The 25,535-nt window shown below is 36.0% G+C and overlaps 1 protein-coding gene across 1 annotated transcript in view; it reads left to right on the top strand.

The window, feature by feature from the left end:
- Gbe1 (1,4-alpha-glucan branching enzyme 1) overlaps positions 1 to 25,535 on the top strand; it is a 300,252-nt gene that overhangs the window by 238,812 nt on the left and 35,905 nt on the right. Inside the window, exon 13 of the mRNA XM_008832224.3 lies at positions 24,220 to 24,404. Within this exon, the coding sequence (XP_008830446.1) occupies positions 24,220 to 24,404 (185 nt within the window). The remainder of the gene's footprint in view (positions 1 to 24,219; positions 24,405 to 25,535) is intronic.

The raw sequence follows: 25,535 nt of genomic DNA, 5'->3' as shown, positions 1-25,535 counted from the left end.
CACAGTATGCTAAGTGCTTGGCATATAATGTATCATTTTAAATCCTGGTACATCCTTGAGTTTCAGGTCTAATTATCTTCATTTGACATATAGAGAAAGAAAATGTTAAGTAGCTTTCAGATTTATATAGAAACTAGAATTTGAAGCCAATGTTGGAAGTTCTACACTGGTACCTCATGTACTGGTACATTTGACAGTGTTGTTGGTGGAACTCTGGCTGTAGAAATCCACCCAAGGGAAATAAATCACAGAAGAATGACAGATGACATTTCATATTGTGTAGTGTTATATGAAATGAATTATTGGAAAAATTAACACATTTCCAAATTTTGAGCCAATATTAACAAATGGTTAATAGCACATTCTACAGCATTTCCTGCAGTGTCTCTCTAAGCCTAGGAACTTAATCTGTGTGTCTAAGAGCCCATTTTCAGGAAAGAAGACAAAGACAGGTGTAGTTCAGTCAGTTGATATATGTCACTGTTAAAATCCCCGAAGAGGGGCTGGAGAGAAGGCTCAGCAGTTAAGAGCACTTACTGTTCTTGCAGGAGACCTCGGTTCAGTTCCCAGTACCCACATTATAGCTCATAACCACCATAACTCCAGTTCCTAGAGATCTTATGTCCTCTTCTGGCCTTTGCTAGCTCCTGACCACACGTGTTGCACAAACATACACTAAGGTACACACACATTAAACAAATAAATCATTGTTTTAAAGAAATATCCTCATAGAGATTTGAGGATACATCTCAGTTGTAAGGCACTTACATAGCGTCTTAGAGGCCCTGGATTTGATTCTCAGATTGACAAAAGCAGACAAGAACTTCACTGAACACTATCAGTACCCAGTGGAAGAACACACCTGATATTCTGGGTAAGGAAATGGTGGGCCATAAGAAATGCTTCCTGCAGAAGGATGGGTTAATTTTAAGATATCCATTCCCCTTCAATCCTGGTTCTTGTAGTGCATTAACACTGGGATGATGATGACTCATAGCTAAGTACATGAGGAATAATGAGGCATACCTCATTAGAATGTGAATGATGATAAGAAAGTTTGAACTTGAACAGTGGCCAGCTCAAAGGGAAGGATGGAAGGGTTATACTAAACTTTGTCTTAATCTGATCAACTTATCTGATTAGATATTACTTGAATAAAACTGTGGAAAATAAATTTCAGGGAACAATTAGTTCAAGCTAAACAGCACTGAAAGATATTTTACTATCAGAATTATTTTAGATTGTCTAAAAGTATAGATCTAAATTCTTTCCACTCTAGTCAGGTCAGTAAGTAAGACATACCCTACTCCCAGAAAAGTTCAAAATCAATTACTTCATTTTTTAAAAAATAGGATTTTCATGAATATTGTTAAAATAATGTTTCCGGGACCATATAATTACTAAAATCTATTTACTTGGTAACTCAAATAGGGGAGATTTATTGTTAAATTCATCTAAGTTATATTGTATTAGACATGAGATTTTAGTGTTTGTTTTCATTGCATATTAATATTCCTATTCATCTGAATCCTGCTTGACTATGATGTAAGAGTTGTGTTTCTGTCTATACAAATAATGTCAAAAAAGTTCTTTGCATGTTTGCATTTTATTTTAGAACTTGAAACCAGCCTAGGCACTTGACTCTCACAGTTGTACTTTTCAGGGTGAATTTTAAGTTAGTCTCAATAAAATACACACTGTATACTGTCTATCTGGAAAAGCTGTTATGGTTTGGATGTGAAATTCCCCCATAGACTGTTGTGTCTCAACACCTGGTCCACAGATGCTGGTGTTATTCTGGGAGGCTTTGAAACCTTTAGGAGGTAGTGCAGTGCTGGAGGAAGTAGGCTGTGGGAGGTCAGGGGGAACCTTATGGGTTATACCTTGGCCCTAGGTCTGTCCTTATTTTTTCTGTTCTTAGAGATGTGCAAGTCATCTGGATCACCCACTACCACAGACACTTTCCTACCACCATGAATAGTACCTTGAAGCTATGAACAGAACACTTTCCCCCATTAAGTTGTTCCTGTTAGGTATTTTGTTACAGTTATAGCAAAGGTAATACATTGCCTTTAATTTGAATCAAGACTTGTTGCATTTTAAAGAATTCTAAAATAGTGCAAAATTCACAACCTGTTTAACCACTGTTCAAACATTTTCATACAATTCAATTTGCTTAAAATAAATTATACGCATAGAACTATAAATAAGAAATGAAAATAAAATTAACTGTAAGTGCTTTAAAAGTATAAATACTACTATTATAATGTCTACAATATTGTTATTATCAGACCATCAACAATGTATTTAGCAATTTGTATCTACAATTAACTAGAAAACTTAGTCTTAAAACTTAATAGAAGTCCACTCCAAAATTTTATCAAAGAAATGTTTCTTACTTGGATAGGCAACTCAGGAAGAATTTTTCAAGCATATTTATATACTATTACCCAATAGATCCTTATAAATCAGTTTTAATGAAAGTAATGTAGGCATGGTGAGATGGATCAGAGCATAAAGGTGCTTTCCCACAAGTCTGACAGCTGAGTTCTACTCCTGTCCCACAGTGGAAGGAAAAGACCATGTACCAAAAGTTGTTCTCTGACCTGCACCTGAGCACTGTGCCATGCACACCCTCCACTCTCATGTATACGCAGGCGATAATAGTGAGCTAAATTTTAAAAACCTGAAATGTGATATATTTGAATTTGACCAATACATTGAAAATGACCATCATTCACAGGTACCTATTGACATTTTTCCATGATCATGTTGAAATAAAAAATGACAAATTAAGCTTAACAACTTAGAAAAATCCATAATTTTTCAATAATTTCATCATTTATACACAGTTCTTCAAATAAAATTATGTGGGTCATATGTTAAAATGTCATAGTATATTTGATAGCAAATTTTAAATTACAGGCAGATGATTTACTGTGAAATCATTATACTGAATTATTGTTATAGTCTCTCCATTTCAGCAGAGCATCAGATTTAATAATACTTTCCCCAAACAACAAAGCATACCTTCACTTATTCTAATGTATTGACCACAGTTTAATAAAAATATGTATTAACTTACATAGTTTAAAAGATAGTTTACAGCAATTAGCGTCACATATTTTTGTCCCTTTGCTTTTGTTTATTATTCTGATGTTAGAAACAAAATACATTTTTTAAGATCAGCTTAGTTTAGCCCTAATTGTAGACCTTAAAATAGTGGTATATACAAATTTAATGATTGGCTACTGAACAAATTAGTATCCATCGCTAGTACATATGGAAAAATCCATTTACTGACTTTTTTCATAATTTTTTCCTTGGTTTATTATTTGTATTTTATGTGTATGTGTGTATTGCCTGCATGTAGGTAAGTGCACCCGTGTCATGCAATGCCCGCAGAGAACAGAAGAGGCTGTTGGATCCCCTGTAACTGGAGTTACAGACAGTTGTTAGCTGCCATGTGAGTGCTGGGATTTGAACCCGGGTCTTCTGCAAAAAGAAGCAGTGTTCTTAACTGCTGAGCCATCTCTCCAGCCCCGATTTACTGACTTTTTAAAGGCATTCTATTTATTAAAGCAAAAGTTTTCTGAAAACTATTGCACTAAATACACTAATGATTTATATTCTCCCTCTCCCTCCTCTCTCTCTCTCCCTCCTTGTCCTTCTTTCTCTCTCTCTCTCTCTCTCTCTCTCTCTCTCTCTCTTTCTCTCTCGTGTATTGGCTCCATCTAAGAGAAGTTAGATAAATACTAGGGGGAGAAATGAGAATAGTCGACTGTATTCTTTTATCTGCAAAGTTAAGAATACCATGATTATTGGCACCAGCCCCATTTTTCTCAGAACAGGTTTTCCTGGGAGGTGATGCAGAAAGCTGGATTCTCTGTTCCCTATATATTCTCTTTTAAGGCATATAAAGAGTGACCCCTCTGCACATGCTACGGAATGTGCACATCTAGTTCAATCAACATGACTATCTTTATTGTTTCCTAAATATACTATATTCATTCATTTATTCTCAATGGAGGAGGCATATCACGGCAGTCTCCTTAAAGATGGTATTTGATTCTTGAGGGAAAGAAAATAATCTTATTACAGTGTTTGTAGCCCACAAGACTGCCATAGCATATAAAATGGTATGTAATTGATCTGTAATAGTAAAATTCCATGGAGTAGGAGCAATTAGATGAAAATGTTTGGAAAGACTCTTGGATGCTGATGTTAGTGAGAGGATTACATAATGTATAAAAGGTTAAAAGCCACTGTGTTGTTCATACTTACCATTCTGTCTTTCTGGTCAAAGGTTGTGACATTCTGTTTATCACAAAGAATGTTTCAAGAATAATTGTCTCAGCTTTCTACCTTGATGTACAGATTTTACTTTTAGGACAGGAGGGACTATTTTTGTCCTGAACAACCCATTCCCATTTATAAGTTTTATTCTTGGGGGGGTCTCAGTGGGAAGAAACACATGGATATCACTGTAAACACAGCGACATACACATGGCTGGAGAGGTCATAGATCCTAGAGAAAAACCTTATGTCTGTCATAGCTCCATACAAATGAAATTTCTTACCTTGTGCTAAATATGGATCCTTATACTTACAGGCAAGTATACTGTATGCCCCCCATCAAAGAAACTTCTTTTTGCAAGATACGAAGGCTATTACAAGGTTCCACAACTTGTCACACAGAATATGTTTGAGAGATGCCCAGTTCTAAGTGACATATCTGCAATAGAACCTCTACACCTAAGGCTCATGGAACATGGGGAACAGGGGGTGGAGAGAATACTAGTGCATCCCTCAGCTTTCATGAACAAAGATCTCTTATACAACAGAGTTCAGTGCACACAAAAGGCCACAACTGGCTAAGTTTTAGAGAAAGACTGCAGTGTGTGTCCCTAGATAGGATTCCTATATTATACATCACCCACTCATGGCTCAGGGGCCATTACAGAAGAAGGGGTGGAAAGATTGTAAAAGCCACTGTTGATCCATGAACATAGAGAAACAGGCTTTCAGGCCACAGGAAGTTTGCTCATGAATTTGTGGCAATGGTGGCATCCTGAGCCTCTCTTTTGCTCCCCTATACTTCCTTAGAAAGTGCATTTACTTCTATACTTTTATGATTTCTTTAAAAATTTATGTATTTTTATGTGTATGAGTGTTTTTTTTTTAATGTGTATCATGTGAATCATGCACATGCCTGATGCTCAAGAAGGCCAGAAGAGACATCTGATCCCCTGGAAATAGAGTTACAGTTTTAAAAAGCCGTGTAGGTGCCATGAACCGAATTCAGGTCCTGTGCAAGAACAGCAAGTGCTCTTAACTGCGGAACCTTGTCTCCATACTCATTTAACCATTTCTTTAAATATTTTTCAGGTCACTATTTCAAAATTCAACTTTTTCTTCTAAATTGACAATATAAAATGTGAAACAGCCTGCCTGAGATTTCTACCTGGCTATTTTGGTGGCTACGAAGTTACTGCATCCAAAACTGAAATCACTACCCTTGATATTCTTTCATTATTGTTGTTAACTTCATTATTGCATTCCAGTAACCAGGAACGAAGCTGAAATAGTCACTTTGGTTGTTTTTTTCTTTTTCCTTTGAGACAGGACCTCTTTCTGTAGCTCAGCTCATTCATCATATGCAATAAGTGGATCACAATGGTAACTATGATACTGGGTACTTATGAAAATTACAATATGCAGTGAGTGATCAGTTTGGAATGATGCCTTGTGTTTTAGTAAGACTTCACTCGATTTCAGCTCTTACTGTATCACTAACATAAAGTTACACAGGCTGAAGCTAAATATTGTGACATGCTGAGTCTGCAAATTCATATCTTTTGTATCCATATCTCATTTTCCACACTGCATAATATTTTATTTTGCCTTTTTAAATTTGTAGATTTTTTTCTTTGACTCAAGACTAGATTAATTTATTGTTGGAAATTTACAAAAATACACAATATTGTATAGTAGAATTGGTAGTTAAATAACTTATTTCTTAGGGCTCTCACCCTGTACTTGAACTATTCCCATAAGGACTTTTTTTAATGGATCTCAGAAATTATATTAAAGTATGTATATGTTATTGAATGATAGTCTAGAATGTCTTCCAAGTTATGAATATTTAGATATTCATGAGCCCTGACATCTGTCACTTGGAATGTTAATAGTCTCTTTTTATCCCCTAATACCTGACATATTTAATGATCTTTGTAAAGTTTTGAGAAGTGTGGAGGAAACTTTGATTCTTTTTCAGAAATACATTCATATTTCAGTTTCTGGAAAATTCAAATAGCTACTGTGCTGTAATTCTGGAGGCTGTTTAATCTTTTTAATTCAATTAATTAGTCTCTTGAATTTTTCTTTGATCTCTAGTCACATTATCTGGATATATTTATATTATTTAAAATTTAACATTAATTTTGCATAAAATAAATGTTAACAACATATAATATCAAGCTGATCTGTGATAATTCCATATTTGATTTTGAGTTTCCTGTTATCTGAAGAATGGACTTTTACTTAGATATTTACCATACCATTCATATGCCTGGTATAATTACGTTAATTTACTGAAGTATTTGTCTACATCCATGAAACATTTCAAGATACAAACTACCAGACACAAAGCTGAAATGCTGCCATGCCTGCATACTTAAGGTTAAAGGTCCAAGACATCTGTCTACACAAGGAAGAAAAGAAGAAAAAGCTTTTTTTTGAAGAATCTTAATTCTCTCTATATATAAAAATACTTAGAGATAATGCCATAAGAGGAGAGGAAAGTCTCTTTTTATAGAGACTTTGAGACTTAAGTTTTTCAAACTTAAAGAAGACATTAAAATTTTAATTTTGCATCAGTTTTAAAAATTAAGGTTGTCTAACAGAACAAAATTTATATCTCAATCATAGGAGATGATATATAACTTGGATGTTAAAGGATAAACAAAATTTCTGGCAATACAATTAAGCATGGCAAGTCAAAGGCATGGAGAGATGACACTGAAGTGAGAGCCTTTGGGTCATGATCAGATATATATGTGTCATCTGCAGTAATGTAAGCAGGTCCTATGTACTAGCAGTTAAAGCTGAAGTAACAGCAAAGAAACCTTAATTACTCAAATGAAGATCAGTAGCATAATTTAAGAAAAAAATAGAGGCTAATCTGGCCAAAGCTAAGTCCAGCACTAAATTACTAGTTATATCAGCTGATGCTTCTTTTCTTCCCATACTGTTTCTCTCATTTACAACTTTGTCCCTTATGAATGCAAATTATAGAAGGTTTTACGATTTACCCAATTGAAGAATGGTGGTATTTGTTGCTGTTCATGTTTCATCTACCTCTTTGGAAAATTTATGGATGATGTTTTTAGTGCTATTATTTTGAAGACATTAATGTTGTTTATGTTATTTTCTTTTTAATATTTTATTTATTATTTTATCTGTATGAATGTATTGCCTTCATGTATGTTAGTGTGTCTATGTCCCATTTTGTTCAGTGCCTGCAGTGGTCAGAACAGGGCATTGGATCTCCTGAAACTGGAGTTACAGACAGTTGTTAGCTACCATGTGGGTGCTGGGAATCAAACCCAGTTCCTCCGAAGAGGAGCCAGTGCTCTTAACCACTTAGCCATCTTTCCAGTCCTGTTTATGTTCTTTTCAACCTTTCCTTCTAATAGCCTTCAAAGCCAGTTGATAGACTAATTCACAACTTCATAGTTAAGTTTTATAGTTTAAATTTTCAAAAATTTTATGTGTATGAATGTTTTGCCTGCATATGGTGTTTTGACACCTATGGAAGTCAAAGAGGTTGTCATATCCCCTGGAATTATGAACAGTTATTAGCTATCATATGTACTGGGAACTGAATCTGGGTCCTCTACAAAAGCAGCTAGTGCTCTTAACTGCTAAGCCATCTCTCTACCCCCATAGTTACATTATTTTAAACTTAAAATCTGTATTGGCCTTTGCAAAGGGAGTTGACTGAAGTAAGCAAATATGAATAATAAGAACGATCCTCTCATTAGGGAAGAAATATAGTGTTGTCTGTAGCTGCCATGCTATTTTGGGACTTTCTTCTTAATTCCCTAAAGGAAGCAAGAGTAGATTCATAAACAAGGCTAAATCTAGTTGCTAGAGGGATGTGGAGCAATAGAAATATCAATGAAAGGCAAACTGAATCCAGACGGGCAAACTGAATCCAGTTAATTAATTGCCATGAGCAGGTAGTTACATCTGCAATAGAATCAGATACTGCAGAGAGGGAAGCCTAGCAAAGCTACAGCAGGAAGGAGCCCAAGAGTCTTACAGAAGCATTCCTCTAGCCAGAGGTACCAGGATTCAATTAAACAGATGTCAGTTTTAAATATTTTCTTTCCAGCCTTTCCCAACCCCTTTATTTTTATTGTTTTCACTTTGTTTTGTTAGATTTACTTTATTTTTTAATATTTTTATTATTCCAACGAGATTCATTTTAATATATTTTTTTCTGAAAATAACTTGAAGCAATAAGACGAGAAGGAAATTAAAGGAGCACTAATTGGAAAAGAAGAGGTTAAATTGTCCCTTTTTGCAGATGATATGATATATCTAAGATATCCCTAAAATTCCACCAGGAACTTCCTAGAACTGATCAACACTTTCAGTAAAGTCACAGATTACAAAATTAATCTACAAAAATCAATAGTCTTTCTATATACCAATAACAAGCAGTTGGAGAAAAAGTTCAGGGAAAACTTCACATTCACAATAGCCACACAAACACACACAAAAAAAATCTTGAAATAAACCTGACCAAAGACATCAAAGATCTCTACAATGAAAATTTTAAATCTTTAAAGAAAGAGATTGAGGAAGACACCAGAAGATGGAAGGACTTTCCATACTCATGGATTGAAAGAATTAATATTGTAAAAATGACTATTGTACCAAAAGCAATATATAGATTCAATGAAATCCCAATAAAAATACCCATGACATAGTCACAAAATAAAAAAAGAAATCCTTAAATTTGTATAGAAGTACAAAAGATCCCTGATAGCCAATGCAACCCTGAGCACAAAGAGCAATACTAAGGGTATTACTATACCAGAACTCAAAGTATACTACAGAGCTATAGTCATAAAAACAGCGTGCTATTGGCACAAAAATAGACACATAAATCAATGGAATATCATTGAAAAACCCAAAACTGAGTACACACAATTTCAGCTACCTGATATTTGACAAAGTTTCCAAGAACACATAGAGAGCATCTTCAACAAATGGTGCTGGAAAAACTGGATCTCCACCTGTAGAAGAATGAAACTAGATCCTTATCTTTCACCTTGAACAAAAATTAACTCCAAACTCAAAACTCTGAAACTACTAGAAGAAAAAATTGGCACTAACCTACAAGATATAGGTGTAGGAAAGGACTTTTTAAGTCAGACACCAGTTGCTCAGGAATTAAGGTCAACAATCCACAAGTGTGACCTCATTAAACTATAAAACTTCTATGTATCAAAAGAATGAAGAAAGTGAAGAGAAACCTACAGAGTGGGAGAAACTCTTCAGCAGTGACATATCTGACAGAGGTTTAACAGCCAGAATATGTAAAGATAATACCTGTCTCGTATGGTCCCACCTCTCTTGAGCAGGGACCTTCTTTCCCTTTATCCTCAAGGTTTTTGGATAACCTCCTCCCCTCCCCCTTTGTGAACTGTTTTACAAAATACATTTTTTAAGTGCATAGCTTTATTTTTTTTTATTTTGTTCCAAAGAGAGGCAATTTTTAACACATTTTTTCCAGAAATGACTTGAAGCAAGTTACATAAAAATATATATACAATGAAGTTTAAGGGGGGAAAATAGGAATAAGAAATCAAGGACCAAAAGATTTTACAACGTGAGGTCAACATTGGTGGAATAATGAAAGTTTCCATTAGCTCTGTTTTTATTTATTTTTTTAATCCTAAGGACTTTATTGGACTTGCTAACAGGGTATAGGGTGGGGGTTTATTTACAGAAGAGTGGGCACCCCCCCCGTTACAGCTCCACTGGAAAGTCCACACTCAGTATAGATCCTGTGATTTCCCTACTGCAATACAAAATGGTGAGAAAGGTGCTTTATGGTGTTCTAGGCTTATATACTCTTAGCCCCTTACCAACACCCAACTAAGGTCGACTGATTGGGTGGGAGGGGTAACTGACTCCCTCATTGAAAGGAGGTGTGACTATAGCTTGCTGGCATAGTGAGGACACTACAGGTGACACTTCACCCCTTCCTCCAGCTCTTACATTCTGTCAACTTCTTCTGCAAAAGTCCCTGAGCCTCGCAGGGGGTGATAGGTGTGGGATAATCATCTCCCATTTTGGCAAGGCACTGTGCTTTTGGGTCTCTGCATCGTCTGTTTTTCATGGGCTATTGGCCCTTTTCAGTGGGATTCCAACTATTATAAGAATTAGGTGCTAGGATCCACAAATGCAAATGAGGAAGAACATACAACTTTTGTTTTTCTGAGTCTGTGTTACCTCACTTAATATAACAGCTTCTAGATCCATCCATTTACCTGCAAATTTCATTATTTCATCTTTCTTTACTGCTGAGTAGAGCTTTATTTTGTAAATGTACTACATTTTCCTTAACCACTTATCAGTTGAGGGGCACTTAAGTTGCTTCCCTCTCTTAGCCCTTGTGAAAAGAGCAGCAACAAACATGGTTGTATAAGTGTCTCTGTAATAGGATGAGTCCTGTGATATATGCCCAGGAGTGGTATAACCAGGTTATATATAGGCTCATTTTCAATTCATTGAATTCTTTGATCATGTTTGTGATTGTTCTTTTAAATTCTGTGTCCTGGGTTATCTCTAGGGGTTCTCATTGTAGAACTCTTCAGTAAATCTGGTGATATTTGGTGGGAACATATTACTTTGGTATTTCATTTTTTTTTTTTTCTTTTTGATTTTGACATGTGGATTTCTTTTGTTGCTTGTGATTCTGGTATGAAACTCAAGTCTTCCTTTGTTGAGTTAAAGTCTAATTCTGTATTATTGATATAATTTGGTTGTTTTCTGGTAGGCTTCAGGTTCTCTCTTTATAGTTAATATTGGAGGGACCAGATGGCTCCAGTGAGGATTCTTATGGACTCTCCAGGAGGGCGAAGTGGCCCTACCTAGTTAAGAGCACTTCAGACATGTCAGATGGATAGTGCCAAGGTCCAAGGAGAGGAGATGGGAATAGTCAGACTAGTCAGCAAGAAGTCTAAACCCTGCAGCAGTGGGAGGGACTGCACATGATCCCAAAGTAGGGGGATGATCCCAAAGTAGGGCAGGATTTAGGAAGCTCACCCAGCAGTGCCTGAGTCAGATACTTCCAGGAAGTCTTGAAAGGTCTGGGCCTCTACTAGCCAGCAGGGATGCCTAACCCTGGGGCAGTGGGAGAGACTGCAGATGGTCCTAAAGCGGGAAGGGGTGGGGGGATGGGAATGGTATGATTATTCAAAGAAGGTTTATAGTTCATAGTGACAATGGATAGAATACAGCTATCAAATTTGAATAATAGCCTAGATTTGGTTTTAGAAAATCTTACTACTTTCATAAAATATCAAAATGGGAGTGTCTCCTAAATTGAACAGTTTTTATCAAGATTTCAAATAACTGCTAATTATAGCAGTCTCTCCAAAGTGGTAATTGTTTTTATTTTAATATTATTTATAATTACCTTAAATTTCATGTATTAGGATTGTTTTCTAATTTTTTTAAATAAAAGCATTAGAGTATTATAATTACCCTTAGCTTTTATAGTGTTGTAGTTCAGCATTTCAAGAAAAACTTGTTCATAATTATGTCTTATGTAATTCTACACATGTATGCATAACATAACATTAATCTGATTCTGTACTTAATGAACATTGGTGCTAAAACATGTTTGTCTATAGTTTTGTTATGATAATCTTCTTACCCAAACACTTAAACTGAGCATTTACTTCAATTACTGTCCTGTGCTTGACTGATGGGTTTGGCAAAATCTAAGCAAAATCTATATTGAAAATAGTCTATCAAGTGCCAGACAATACAAGACCTGGAGGAGAAGGGCCCTCATTACTAACCTATTCATAGCACTCAGCACTGCATCCCTGGACCTCTATACTTGCTCTAGCTTCACAGTCATGGAAATTAGTCACTATTCCCTCATTAGATGATGCAAGAAGCGCGCTGTATGATTTTTTTTTCTATGCCACTATCCATTTTAATATATATTATATATGTGTGTATTATATATAATACATATATATATTATCATGTATCACTATGAAACATAGAGTTTATAATCTAATATGGAAAAAGGTTATATGGGAGAGAGATTAAAAGTCTTAAAGGATCAATGAGGGCTAAAATAACAAAAAACAGCAGGGAAGACAAGGACAGAATACTCCCCCTCTTGTTTCAACAGGGATCAGATGTAAAGGCTCTGGGCTGGCAGTACTGAAAAGTGAAGGTGGGCAGGTCCAACATTACATCCTTCCAAGAGCAGAGTAGGAAGGTAAACTTCAGAACTAATCTTGGAATTATAGAAAATTACGTTTACTATTCAGAAGCCCACATCTCTGTGTACTTAGCCTAAGAATGGCCTGGAGAAAGAGGATAATTGACTCTTAGGAGTGGTTGAAATTGTTTATTAGTTTGAAAGGGTCATTCCTAATGGCAGCCATATGTTCATGACTACATGATCTCTATTTTAAGATATCAAAATAAAAAGAAACTAGCTCACTATATAGTGTCCTTGAAGTTCTTGTGATAATGTACAAACTAATATACTACATAGAATGAATGATAAATTCTAGTCTTTTTCCAAACCCATATGGTATGTAAAATGTAGTCATTAAAGTAGAGCATATGATCAATATGTATCTGAAAGGAACCATTAGATGTAGGCAGCACCATAACCATATTGATCTGAGTCAAAGACACAGATATGGGTAGCTGCAAATCCATTTTTCTAGAAAGGAAAATATTAGCCCTTCTGGATTTTTTTTCTGTGTTCTCCCCTTTTGTGAGATAAGAACTCACTCACTGAAATGCTTGAGAAATGTAATTCACTTTAAAATATAGGCCTTCTTTAAAAGTTAGTGTCCAGTACAGTTAAGCAAAGAACCTGAAGGGTTTTTCCCCATCATTAGGACTGTGCCATATATGTATGAACAACAAAGAGTTTTGCATAAGATTTAAAGAATGGAGGATGTGATAGACCTTAATTAATTCCTAGGTAAAATTAATATGCATCACAGCTTAGGAAAACAAAATACATAAGCCCACTAATCAAAATGTTCAGCTAACAGAGCTAAGGCTTTTCATTAGTTATATTGTCTTGAATTTCATCACTGTACCAGCTGGCTTCTTGTCAATTTATAGCTTGGACCCTTACATCAAACAGCAAAAATTAATTACAGAGAAAGGAGTCCCCAAAGGAATTTTGCACTGAGAGGTTTTCCACAATTAACCAGACATGAATGGAGCTGTGTATAGAGGAAATGGAAACGAAGGGAAAGAACTTTGTAGAATGTTCTGGAATCATTAACTGTAGGAACATTAGTCACCTGCTTCCTGATTTTGTTCTAAAGTTGTTTAGCCAAAGCTATCAGCCATCTCATTTCTGAAAGCACTCATGTCTGCTATTCTATTGAACTCAGTGAATCCTGGCATGAACTGTGAATTTTCTTACAAATCCTCCCAAGTGAGAGCTCAGAAATTGTTTTCTTCCCCTCATTTTGAATTGGGTAACATCCTGTGTATTACATTACTGATCATAATCATAATTTAATGAGCAGAAAGATCATGCTTTGATGGTAAGTGCCTGGTTACTTGTAATGCATGTTTTGGACTCAAAACTATTGTTCTCTAGCATCACAATCATTGCCTCTGGGTGCTACGGTTATTTCAAATATGACTTTTCTAAGCCTCTTATCTGTTGAATAAACCAGGCAACAGTTTTAAAAGTGCTTTCCTCATATTCTACTTTCATTTTTATGTTGCTTAAAGTTTTTTACTCGTGATTCATTTTCTTGGTTCCTAAGGTTTTAATACAATAAATGATTCTTTCACTAATATATTGAACCCAAAATGTCTAGAAAATATGACAAAAACATTTCCACTTAAAAATGTACTGAGGATCACACATATAACTTTTTTCATTAGATACAAGGGAATTAGTAGGCACTCAATCATCCCAGGTTCTGAGTACTTATCATATGTTGAGGAATATATGCATATTGTATAGCCCATGTATATGTAGCATTTATATGTAACATAGAACTATATTTTAATTTGTTTAATTTCAAATGCTTATTCATGCTCTTTCCAGTCCATCAAGTAGTCTGTTCTAAAAAAAAAAAAAATTCATCACCGGCTAGGTCATTATGTGAATGAATTTAGGTTTCTGATCCTTTGAAAAAACATTCAGCAGCTCTTAGTTATAAGCTCATGTTGGTGTCCATATTTCACTGTGCTGTCTCAAGTATTGCCATAATTCCTAAATAATTTGTAGACCAGAGCCGTGGAGAGCATGTTTAACTTTTTCTGATGACACTATTTCTCTTTATTAAGAGTATGAGCTGGAAGCTAGTATGATATCCTAACAGGCTTTCTGCAAATTTTGCTGTTTAGCTTGAGAATGGTTCACTGCTATCCCAAGGTCACTTTCAAAGTCTTCATGTGATTTATTTCTGTTTATTTGTGCTTCTGTTTTTGGCTTTGAACCAAAAAATGAAATTTGATGTTGTGTTTGTCTACATTAAACTTAATTTGCTGCAGGTCAATTCATTTACAACTGAGATAACATCAGACTCTTTTAAAAGTAGCTGTTTTCCTATCTTAGAAATTTCATGTTGCATATTAAACAAGCATACTTACTTTTTTTAAGTAAATGAATTTGTATTTGATAAGATTAAAGGTTACAATGTGTACAAAATGATAAATTGGGTTATGATACTAAATATTTTTCCTGGTTTTATCTTTCTCTTTATATACTTCTGTGAAATAAATCTTCATAATAGTTAATATTTTTAGATAAAAATTTGAAAAAGTTAGCTGGATACTTAAAATTAATATTTCTTAGAGGCTCTAAAATGAAATATTAAAACTAAATTATGAAAAATACTTCTGATGGTTACTCTTGATTTTCAGTTTGAGGGGATTTAAACTCGCCAAGGAGATTTACCTCCTAGGTATGTCTGTGAAGGTTTTTCTAGAGAACTTTAAATGAGAGAAGACCCACCCTAAATATGGGTAGCTTCATTTCATGGGTTGGGGCCCCAGACTGAATAAAAAGGAGAAAGTGGGCTAAGGACCAGTGTTCTTCTGCCTCTGCTTCCTGACTGTAGACACAATGTAGCTAGCTGCCTCACATTTCCATGTCAGTCCTTCCTGACACTTTGATATAATTACTCAAACCATGAACCTAAATAATTCATTCCTTTCTTAAGTTGCTTTTATCATAGCAACAAGGAAAATAACATCACTTTTTGTAAGTAGCATCTTAAACATATATTAAAGAGTGTAGTTTGTGATCTGGAGAGATGATTCAACAGTTAAGAACACTGGCTGCTCTTGCAGAGGACCCAGGCTCAATTCCCAACACACACATGGTGCTAACAACCGTTTGTAACTCCAGTTACAAGAGAATCCAATGCCCTCTTCTGACCTCCAAGGGCATCACACAATATGGCTGCAGTTACACACATGCAGGCAATATACACATGAAAAAAAGATTTAAAAAATTTATTTTAAAAAGAATGCGATTTGTATATTAAAACATTTTCAGGAACAGTTTGCCAGTTCATGCCTATGTTTTCAAATAATGTTCAAACCTTGGTAAATGTTTTATGTTAGACTTGTATGTACTGCTTATCTCTTGAGCAGGGATCTTGCTTATTCAGTTTTTATTTGGGAAGTAATAAGTGTACAAAGGTAAGCATGTAAAACTGGTCATTTCTTCTAATACCTAAATATTAGGAAATCCAAGATGAGCAACGTGAAGTGTCTGGCTGAATAAAATTTCATATATATATAATGAAGCTCTATCATGGAATTGCATATTAACACAAAGAATATACTGCTATTACAGAATGTGGTTCTGCTTTTTTTCCCCAAAATCATAGGTAGCATGTAGATAGAGAGACAAATGTAGGGATAGGAATAGGTATCAATAGAAATGTGAATATACATTATATAATCGATAGAATGATAAGCACAGATATGAGACAATAATGAAACATTTACCCAAATATAAATAAAAGGGCTGAGGAGATGCTTTAGCAGTTAAAGTACTTGCTGTACAAGCAACAGGATTAGAGCTGGGATCCTCAAAACCCAAATAAATTACTGGTAGGCGTGGTAGTCCACCTGTAAGTCCAGCTCAGAAGGTAGAAGCAGGGGATCCCCAGAGCAAGCTCTGGGTTTGATTGAGAGACTCTGCCTTAAAGAATAAGCTGGAAGAGCAAATGAGGAAGTTTCTCAACATGAACTTTGGGCCTCCATTTGCATACATACACAGTCATGTGCATCCATATATGTGAACATGCATATACACATGTACACACGTATATGTGAAAACAAGCAACAAGGAAAAGTTATTAGCATTTCAGATTACATGTGTGATTTAATTATTTAAAATATGTCTGAGGGTATTTATTACATTATGAAAACAATACATTTAGAAGTGGCAATAATATGCAACTTTTATTTAGCACTTACTGTGTAGCATGTAGTCTTTTAATAAATTTACATGGTATAACTTCCTTAAATATAATCATACCATTCCACAATTTTTACTTAGTCTAATTGGGCTTCTAAAACAAACCACATAGAGTAGGTGGTTTAAAACACAGAAAGTGATTTTTCCAGTTTCGAGACTGAAAAATTCACTGCTAAGATGCGTGTAGAATTCTGTCTGGTAAGATCCAGTTCAGGTTCATAGATGGCTATCTTCGTGCTGTATTCTCCATGGCATCAGAGACGAGGGAACTCTCTGAGTCTGTTTTCTAAGAACATTATGAGTCCTCTTTATGAGGACTTTCCCTTCATGTCCAAATAACCTTTGAAAGGTCTCACCAATTAATACCATCATGTTGGAAGTTTGTATTTCAACATTATAAATTCAAGGATGATTCCGTAGGCATTCCATTTTAAAAGAATGATTTCCCAAGCTAGAATGTTAGAAATAAATGAAAATTTCACATTGGCATTTTTGTTCAATATGACCATGTACCCTCTAATACTGTATCCACTAGGAGAACAGGAGTTATAGGGACTAGGCACTCAGCATTAATACAGTAGAGTGTGGGTTAACTCTGTACTCCTTTACTTGGGGTTAACCTTGACATTCATTTCTATACTGATGAAAACAGTACTGTGAAACCAGTGTGCTAAGATCCAGCTGGACTCTACAGGAGAGAAGAATTTATTGTTTTCACCTATTAGCCCACCTGAGGCAATTAGAAAAGATGGCAAGCAAAAGGTGACCTGCATGTACCCTCTCAAGAAGGCTAGGAACAATGAGGAGACACGGAGGTGATCAGGGGTCTGGAGTATTATAGTTCAAGCAGAGCTCTGCTTTTAGAACCTAGCTAAGATGTTCGTTTCAAATGTAATATAACCAACTATCAGTTGGACTGTAAGTTCCCCTTGAGAGCTTGTTCAAGAGGCTTTGACAGGTAAACATGGGGAACAATAAAGCTTTCAAGAGGGTGGAAGACTCCTAACTTCATGACCTGATTTACCCTATCAGTCTGGATGTAAGTTATTTTCATAGCCAATTTTGTATTTTAAGGCCTAAAATAATAGAAAGCAAAAAGCACATTATTGTTTTAATTGGGGAAATATATTTATAATATGAAAAAGAAGAATGCATTTATTATTGTAGAATTTTAGCACTTTAAAGAATAAGTGAAAAAGACATAACACTTTTAATTCTCTCTGGTGACTGGTTTGTCTGCTGTACTCTAGAGATAGTCACTGTCCTGCTCAGAAGGATCTGGGCTGGAAATTTTAGCTTTAATATATCTCATACCTGATGCTTTATTGGTACTTGCTTCCTTAATAGCGTTCATTAAGAAAGTGTGTGACATTATGAGCCACCATAAACTGAAAGCATATAGTTGCTAGATTCTGCACTAAGCACCTCACCTACTTGACTTGAATATTCACAGAGATTTTTGAAGCTTATTATCCTATTTCACAGATGAGAAAATTGACAACTGGGGATAATAGCCTCTAGTCACTTATAAGTGACTAGCCTATAATTTAAATTCAATTTGTTGACTTAGAAATCTGTTCTAGGGCATCATGGTGTTTAGTTGTTCTTACACAGATGCAGGGAACATGCAAGGCTATAGACTCATATTTTTCAGAGTCCTTTAGCCCACCTACTTTTAGAATATTGCAGGGAGTTGATAAAAATATAGATTCCTGTTGGGACTCTCCCAGAAAGAAGGGATCAGTGTCATTCATAGGAGTGTACAATTTTTAACTGGCCTCCTTGATAAATGACTCTGGAGCAGAATATAAATTGAAAAGTACAACTACATGTTATTTTAGTCCTACAACAAAGGTATAATTTATATATGGAAATATACATATATGCATATATAAGTCAAATTCACACAAACACACACATATGGTACACATATATGTTGTCCTTCATCCTGCTGATCATTGCCCCTCAGTCTCTCCTTGCAGGTTTTTATTCTGCCTGAAGTTCCTTGGATGCTACCCATGTCCCCCTTTTCTCTTGTGCTTATAATTATTTTCACTTGTAGCTTATTCCCTGTCTGTAAATTCCCAGTGGACATCAGTACCTTATTTCTCTCACTCTTCCTCTCAATCCATGACTGATTATAAATCTTTAGGTCTTAAATTTAACATAGCTAAAACTGAACGAATTATCTTCACATCTCAAGCCTTTTTGTTAGCATCTTCCCCAATACAGTTAAAGCAGCTACTCTTCAGTCTCTGAATTCAGAATTTAAATTGCATTCAAAGGTCCCTAGTCCTCACTACCTCCATTCAAGCATCAAATATTATTTTCACCTCAGAAATGTGGAACCTATGTCCTCTTCTTCTTCCCTGCTATATATACTGTATCATGTATTTTAGATCCCACAGTGGTTTTTCTACTGTTTAACATCACTTTGGCCATATGTGTGACCTTTTGTGTTCCTGGCCCCCTGTTACATTAGGGAGCTTTATTAATGAGAATTGAGAGATTTATTAGTGTCCTCTTTATCCATGTTCTATGTTCCATGAACCTTTTAGAGGTTGCATTGTGGATGTGTCACTTATGCCTGGGAAATTCATAGACAATGTCTTTGTGTGACCAGTTGTGGTACTTGGTAAGAGTCTCAATCTGGTACAAAAGAAGATTCTTTGATGAGTGGTGACTGGGATATTTGTCTGTAAATAAAAGAATACATATTTTGCCTATAGTAAAAAATTACATTAGTGTAGGGATGTGACAGTCTTGGGACTTTCTCTAAGATCCATGACCTCTCCAGCCATATGTATTTGGTTATGATTACCATATCACATTTGAGTGTCCTCCCATTGAGTGGGCTTTTAGTCCAATTAGGTAGTTATTGATTGTCCCCAAGATAAATGCCTTATGTTGTGTTGGCCATTGATGTGGTTATTTGATCTTGAAACTGGTGTTGGACCACAGATTGATGTTTTCCCTTGGCACCCTCATAAGATTCTCCAAAGCTATGAGAGCTAGCGTTCTGGGGAAATGGCTTCCAGGCCAGCTCCAGGTCTATTGCTCCAAATCCTGTGTCCAAAGTATGTTCTGTCTTCAGCAGCAGGGTCTTACCTTCAAGTTCTGTGAGGCAATAAAAGGCTGTGGCAATAGCTTGTGTAATTTGGGGAGTATCTTCGACCACCCTAGCCAATAACTTAAAGGGAGATTTCTCATGTCTGGGATTGTTTCTTGTTATGTAGCCTTTAGCTATACACATGGACTCATGTAGAGATATTGTACATGTCATTTGTCATTATGTTTTTGGACTAATATTATTTCCTCTGGGCTTTTTTCTAACTAGCTAGGCATTATTTATCTCTCCTCTCTCCCTAACTCTTCACCATGACTTCCCCCACTTAAAGTGTCCCCATTTTCTCATTTCTCTCTTTATAATAACAGTCTCATATGGTCCCATCTCTCTTGAACTCCTTCTTTCCCTTATTCTCAAGGTTCCTTGTACAGCCCTCCCTCCCCCCTCCCATTTAAATACCTCCATTTTTATCTATTTCTCCCTTAGTAACCTTCTCCTCTTACTCTTCGCTCTCGGGTTGTTTCTTTCCCTTTACTTCCCTGTTTTTTTCATTTTCCTGATTGCTGCAGTTGTATCTGGATACATACTCATATATAAGGATTTTGTGCTAGGATCCACATATGAGGGAGAACATATGTCAACTGTTTTTCTGAATCTTTGTTACTTCATTTAGTATAACAGTTTCTAGTTCCATCCATTTACCTGCAAATTTCATGATTTTATCTTTCTTTACCACTGAGTAGAACTGCATTGTGTAAATATACCACCTTTTCATTATCCATTCGTCAGTTGAGGGACACAGGTTCCTTCCATCTCTTAGCTATTGTGAATAGAGTGCAACAAACATGGATATACATTATCTCTGCAATAGGAAGAGTGCTTTGGATATATGCCAAGGATTGGTATAACCGGGTCAAATAGTAGGTGCATTTTTAGTATTTTTATGAGCTTTATGAGATTTTATGAGTTCTTATGAGTTCTCCACCCTGCTTTCCATAGGGGTTTCACAAGTTTGCAATCCCACCAGCAGTGGATGAGCATTCCGTTTCCCCACATCCTCTCCAACATTTGGTGCCTTTTGTTTTCTTGATCTTAGCCAATATAACTATGTAAGATGGAATCTTAAAGTGGTTTTTATTTGAAGTTTTCTAATTGCTAAGGGTATTGAGCACTGTTTAGGGTGTTTCTTAGCATTTTTTATTTCTTACTTTGAGAACTCTGTGTTCAAGTCTAGAGGCCCAATTCGGGTGAGAATCAGATGCTCTTAGGTTTCCTTCTAATGTCTGGGCCCCTCTAGTCAGCAGGCACAGCACAATTTGGGAAGCTTGCTCGGTGGAAGCTGGATTCAGGAAATCTCAGGCAGTCTTCAAAGGTCTGGGCTCCTACTGAAGGGCAGGGAAACCTAGCCCTGCAATAGTGCGAGGGGCTATACATCGTCCCAGTCGAGGGATGGACACAGTTTGCAAAGTTCACCTTCACGTGGAGTTAAGAGGGTAGTCCAGAGATCTGGGGTGGTAATAGCAGAAGTGGGACTGTGCCCAAGGATAACAGGGTGTGGGCTCTGGGAGACTGGAGTTGCTCTGGTTGTGGAAGAATCAAAGTGCTATGATAGGATCAGACATAGCAGGTCTAGGGAATTCAAGGCAAGTTGGTGTTGCAGACAGCCAGGGTAGAAGGCTGATTTCAGGAGTGCAGAGTAGTTGAGGGTGGTGTCAGCCTGTGAAGGTTCTAAGAAACTAGATTAAAAAGTGGAGCAGGTCTGAGTGCAGGAGATCAAGACATAGTGGGCTGATCTGGACTAAGAGGGTAGCCCAAGTCTACCTGTGCCCAAGGCTAAAAGGAGAACAGGGTGTGTGGTTGCGGTGATTGGATTTGCTCAGGTTGTGGGGTAGTCAAGGTGCAGTGGGTGGGATCAGACTTACCAGGGGAGAAGGTTGATCTCCAGAATCCCAGGCAATTTGGGGTGGGGACAGCCAGGATAGAAGGCTGGTCTCAGGTGTGCAAAGGCAAATTGGGGCTGGGGACAGCCTGTGAAGGCTCTAAGAAACTAGACTGAAGGATTGAGCTGTTCTGGGTGCAGGGAGGTCAGGATGTAGTGGGCACATCTGAACTTAGAGGGTAGTCCAGAGATCTGAGGTGCTAAGAGCAAAAGTAGGCCTGTGCCCAAGACTAGAAGAAGATCTTCATATAGAACATCTTAATAAATCTTAATCGTCTTTATACCCCTTACCCACCGGCACCCTCCCCTAGCCTCCCCCTCCCCAATGGAATTCATACATTCTGTCATTTGTGTTAAGATCTATTGTGTCATTCAGTGTCCCCAGACATACCTCAGTGCAATTTCATTCACAGAGGTTTAGTCAATCTATCTCGAATTCCTCCCTTTAAGAATATCAGCTCTTCCTCACCCAGTAGTAATCAGCCTCCAATAATTCTTTGACTAAGATTGGGGCTTGTTGCCCATGTCCGTAGTTCTTCAACACAAAAACTATTTTGTGGCTATACTATTTTACTAGTACTTTCTTTTAAGCAGTACAGAACAGTAGTAAATGAAAGTCAAGGTGCTGATATCAGATAGAGTTTGTACTTGTAAATACTTAATTGCTATATGGATTCATTATGTCTAAATTTCCTTATGAATAAAAGTATGAAAATAACAGTACCTTTCTCACAGGGATGTCGCAGTTGCAACAGTTAGTTAATAGACAGTGATCACAGTAGTGATTAGTATATCGTCAGCAGATACTAGGCATTTGTGATTTTCTCTTCTATGATTAAGGCAAAGATGACATAACTCTGTCCTCAGGAAGAAGTCCAAAGGACTTGTCAGAAATCTGTTGCCATACCAAAATAAAATCATTTTGCCTATAGAAAACCTGAATTCAGTTTGTAGACTAATATTCATTCGTGTACTCTTGATATTCTTGATCCCTCTTAAGTAACCTACTATGTACAATTCCTCTTGTGCTCAGATTGCTATTTGACCATATACTCTTCCTCATTCTGGTGATCTCATCATTATTAATAAATAAAATGTTCTGGCTCCAGTTCTAGAGCTACATCTACCAGTTGAGTGGTTGGTGAGGTAAACTTTCTGTGTGTATACTCTGGGTTATAGGGTCTGCCCCAGACACAGACAGGAATCTTAAGTGTACCAGAAAGGTGATCCTTGTCTAGGAAAGCATCTTAATATTAGCATAGGTTTACAAAGTCAGAAACCTGCTTTTCTTTTGATATGCTATACATACACACATCATAAGAAACATTTTCATTTAAACTGAAATATTAGAGTAGTGAAGTGCTTGCAGAAACTTTATTTGGAATTATTTTTACGACTTTGGACTTAAGTTGTTAAATTATACAGTTTCTTAGAAAAGCTTACTATTTAAGAATTATATTTGGCTTCTACTTCTCCTCATTATAGTGAGAGATAATATTTAAATTGATTACCAACCTGGTATCTCAACTGTACATGCAACACGCTCATGTGTGTGTGCATGCACACACACACACAATTATACATGTATGTCTAAAGTAAGCAGGGGATCTGAAAAGGAATATGAATAATTACTAGAAGTACCCATTGTTTAAATTTCTATAACACATGAAATTTACAACACACTTGCTCATGTGGTATGGTAGAAAAATCTTTGGATTTTAGTCTTTGGATTTTAATCCAAAGCTTTGGATTTGTCATCTGTGGAATGAATATACTAGGAGAGTTCCTTTGAGGATAAAAAAAAAAATACTATGCATATAAAGCACTTGACTATTATAAACCATTGCACAGATTTCAGAGATTATAGAAATAGAGATTCTAAAATTTCCTCATGTCTCCTAGATTATTTTAAAAATGAAATAAGTGTGGTGGATTGAATTGTCCTAAGTTGAGCCTGAAGAAACCCAAGTGTGCAGCTCTTAGTTGGATGTGTGTATTCCTCTGTGTTCCAATGGAGGCTGTCCAGAGGACAATACCACTTGTTTTCTGCTGTTCACCTTACTGCCTTGAGTCAGAGTCTCTCACACAATCAGCAGTGGTCTGATTTGGCTAGGCTGACAGGCCAGTGAGCTGGAGGCATCCCTCTGTCTCTACACCCAGATGCTGGAATTAATAGTATGCACAGCCATGCCTAGTTTTTTATGTGGAGGCTGAAGATTTAAACTTTAGTACAATGCTTGCAAAACAAGTACATTTAGTACAATGCTTGCAAAACAAATTATTTCATACAATAATTTATATAGTAAATTATTGTCAAAACTTATTTTATTTTATTATTTTTATCAAAACTACTAACTCTATAACTCCATATTTTCAAGGATTTAAAATGAGTTGTTAGTAAGAAAAGCTACTATTTCTAGCTAATTTTTACATTTGAAGTCCTTTTTGTTTGTTTTAATGCAGGTAATGAATTCGGGCATCCTGAGTGGTTAGACTTCCCAAGAAAAGGAAATAATGAGAGTTACCATTATGCCAGAAGGCAGTTTAATTTAACTGATGATGACCTTCTTCGCTATAAATTCCTAAATAACTTTGACCGAGATATGAATAGATTAGAAGAGAGATGTGGTTGGCTTTCAGCTCCACAGGTAAGCTCTTTACTCTAAGTGTGATGTTTTAGTCACCAGTGTTGTACATGCTTAGACTAGCAATCGAGTTAAATCTATATGCGAATCTTCTAAGCAGCACTTTGTTATTCAGAGTACAGTGCCCTGTGACATATTTCAGGCTGTCAAAACATGCCACAAAAGTATCTCTAATAGATAATGAAAGTCTTCAAAATACTGCCCTGTTTAGTTTCCCAGTTAGTTGGTTGTTGTTGTTGTTTAAATTTTGTAATTTTTATTTCAATTTGTTAAAAGTAAATGGCAGAAGCTCTGTGTGAAATCCATTTTGGAAACTGCTGGGGAAACATCTTAATTATTTTGACTGTTTCTCCTTTATGTGAATAATTATGTTGTCATAAAGAAACTACTTTGATAACACAGAGATTTCTTTATTCCTTTTTTTGCCTTTCTTTACTAGTTTCTAACTTGTCATTTCAGTAGATGCCATTACACCTGCATGCTGTTTTGTATTTTGCATGAGTCTGACTCTCCTCTGGAATTAAAGTCTCAGTTTTCAATACATTTGAGAAAATGTAATTAACAGGTGCAAATTTTATACAGGCATTTTTCTTGCAAAAATTAGCATATAGTATTCTTTACTTATAATTCATTTACTTCCTATTGGTACTGCTTGAAATTACTGTTGATGTGTTTTTACTCTGGTGTCTGCTTTTTGTTTGTTTTTTTGTTTGTTTGTTTTATTTTTAGTGGCTGAACAAAGGTATTTATATATTCAGTAAGACTGACTACATGACACATATTCCCTAATCATGTTTACTAGAAATGCTATTTCCAGAAGAGAGAGCAAAATGATGCTCCTTTTCAATAGGAACAAAGTTGAATACCAAAATGTTCACTGTTTACTCTAGAGCCTTCGTTCACCTATTTAAATTATCAAGGGGGATGCTGCTAATATGCATGGCAGTAAATCCTGTAATCCTGAGGTTGGGTGAGGGTGGAGCTGAAATAGCAAAGGCTTTTCAAAGCGTCTCTAAACACAATGTATGCAATCAGGGAGTTTAGAAATGTAATTTCTTTTCAGACCTTTTTGTTTATTAAGAAAAAGTAGCCAGCATATTATAATGGACTCTAGGTTGCTATTGAATCTTGAGA

The sequence above is a fragment of the Nannospalax galili genome, unplaced genomic scaffold (genome assembly GCF_000622305.1).
Source record: "Nannospalax galili isolate Female #2095 unplaced genomic scaffold, S.galili_v1.0 scaffold293, whole genome shotgun sequence".
Taxonomy (NCBI): Eukaryota; Metazoa; Chordata; class Mammalia; order Rodentia; family Spalacidae; genus Nannospalax; species Nannospalax galili.
The sequence above is the reverse complement of the archived record's forward strand: the minus strand, read 5'-3'. Positions and strand labels throughout refer to the sequence as shown.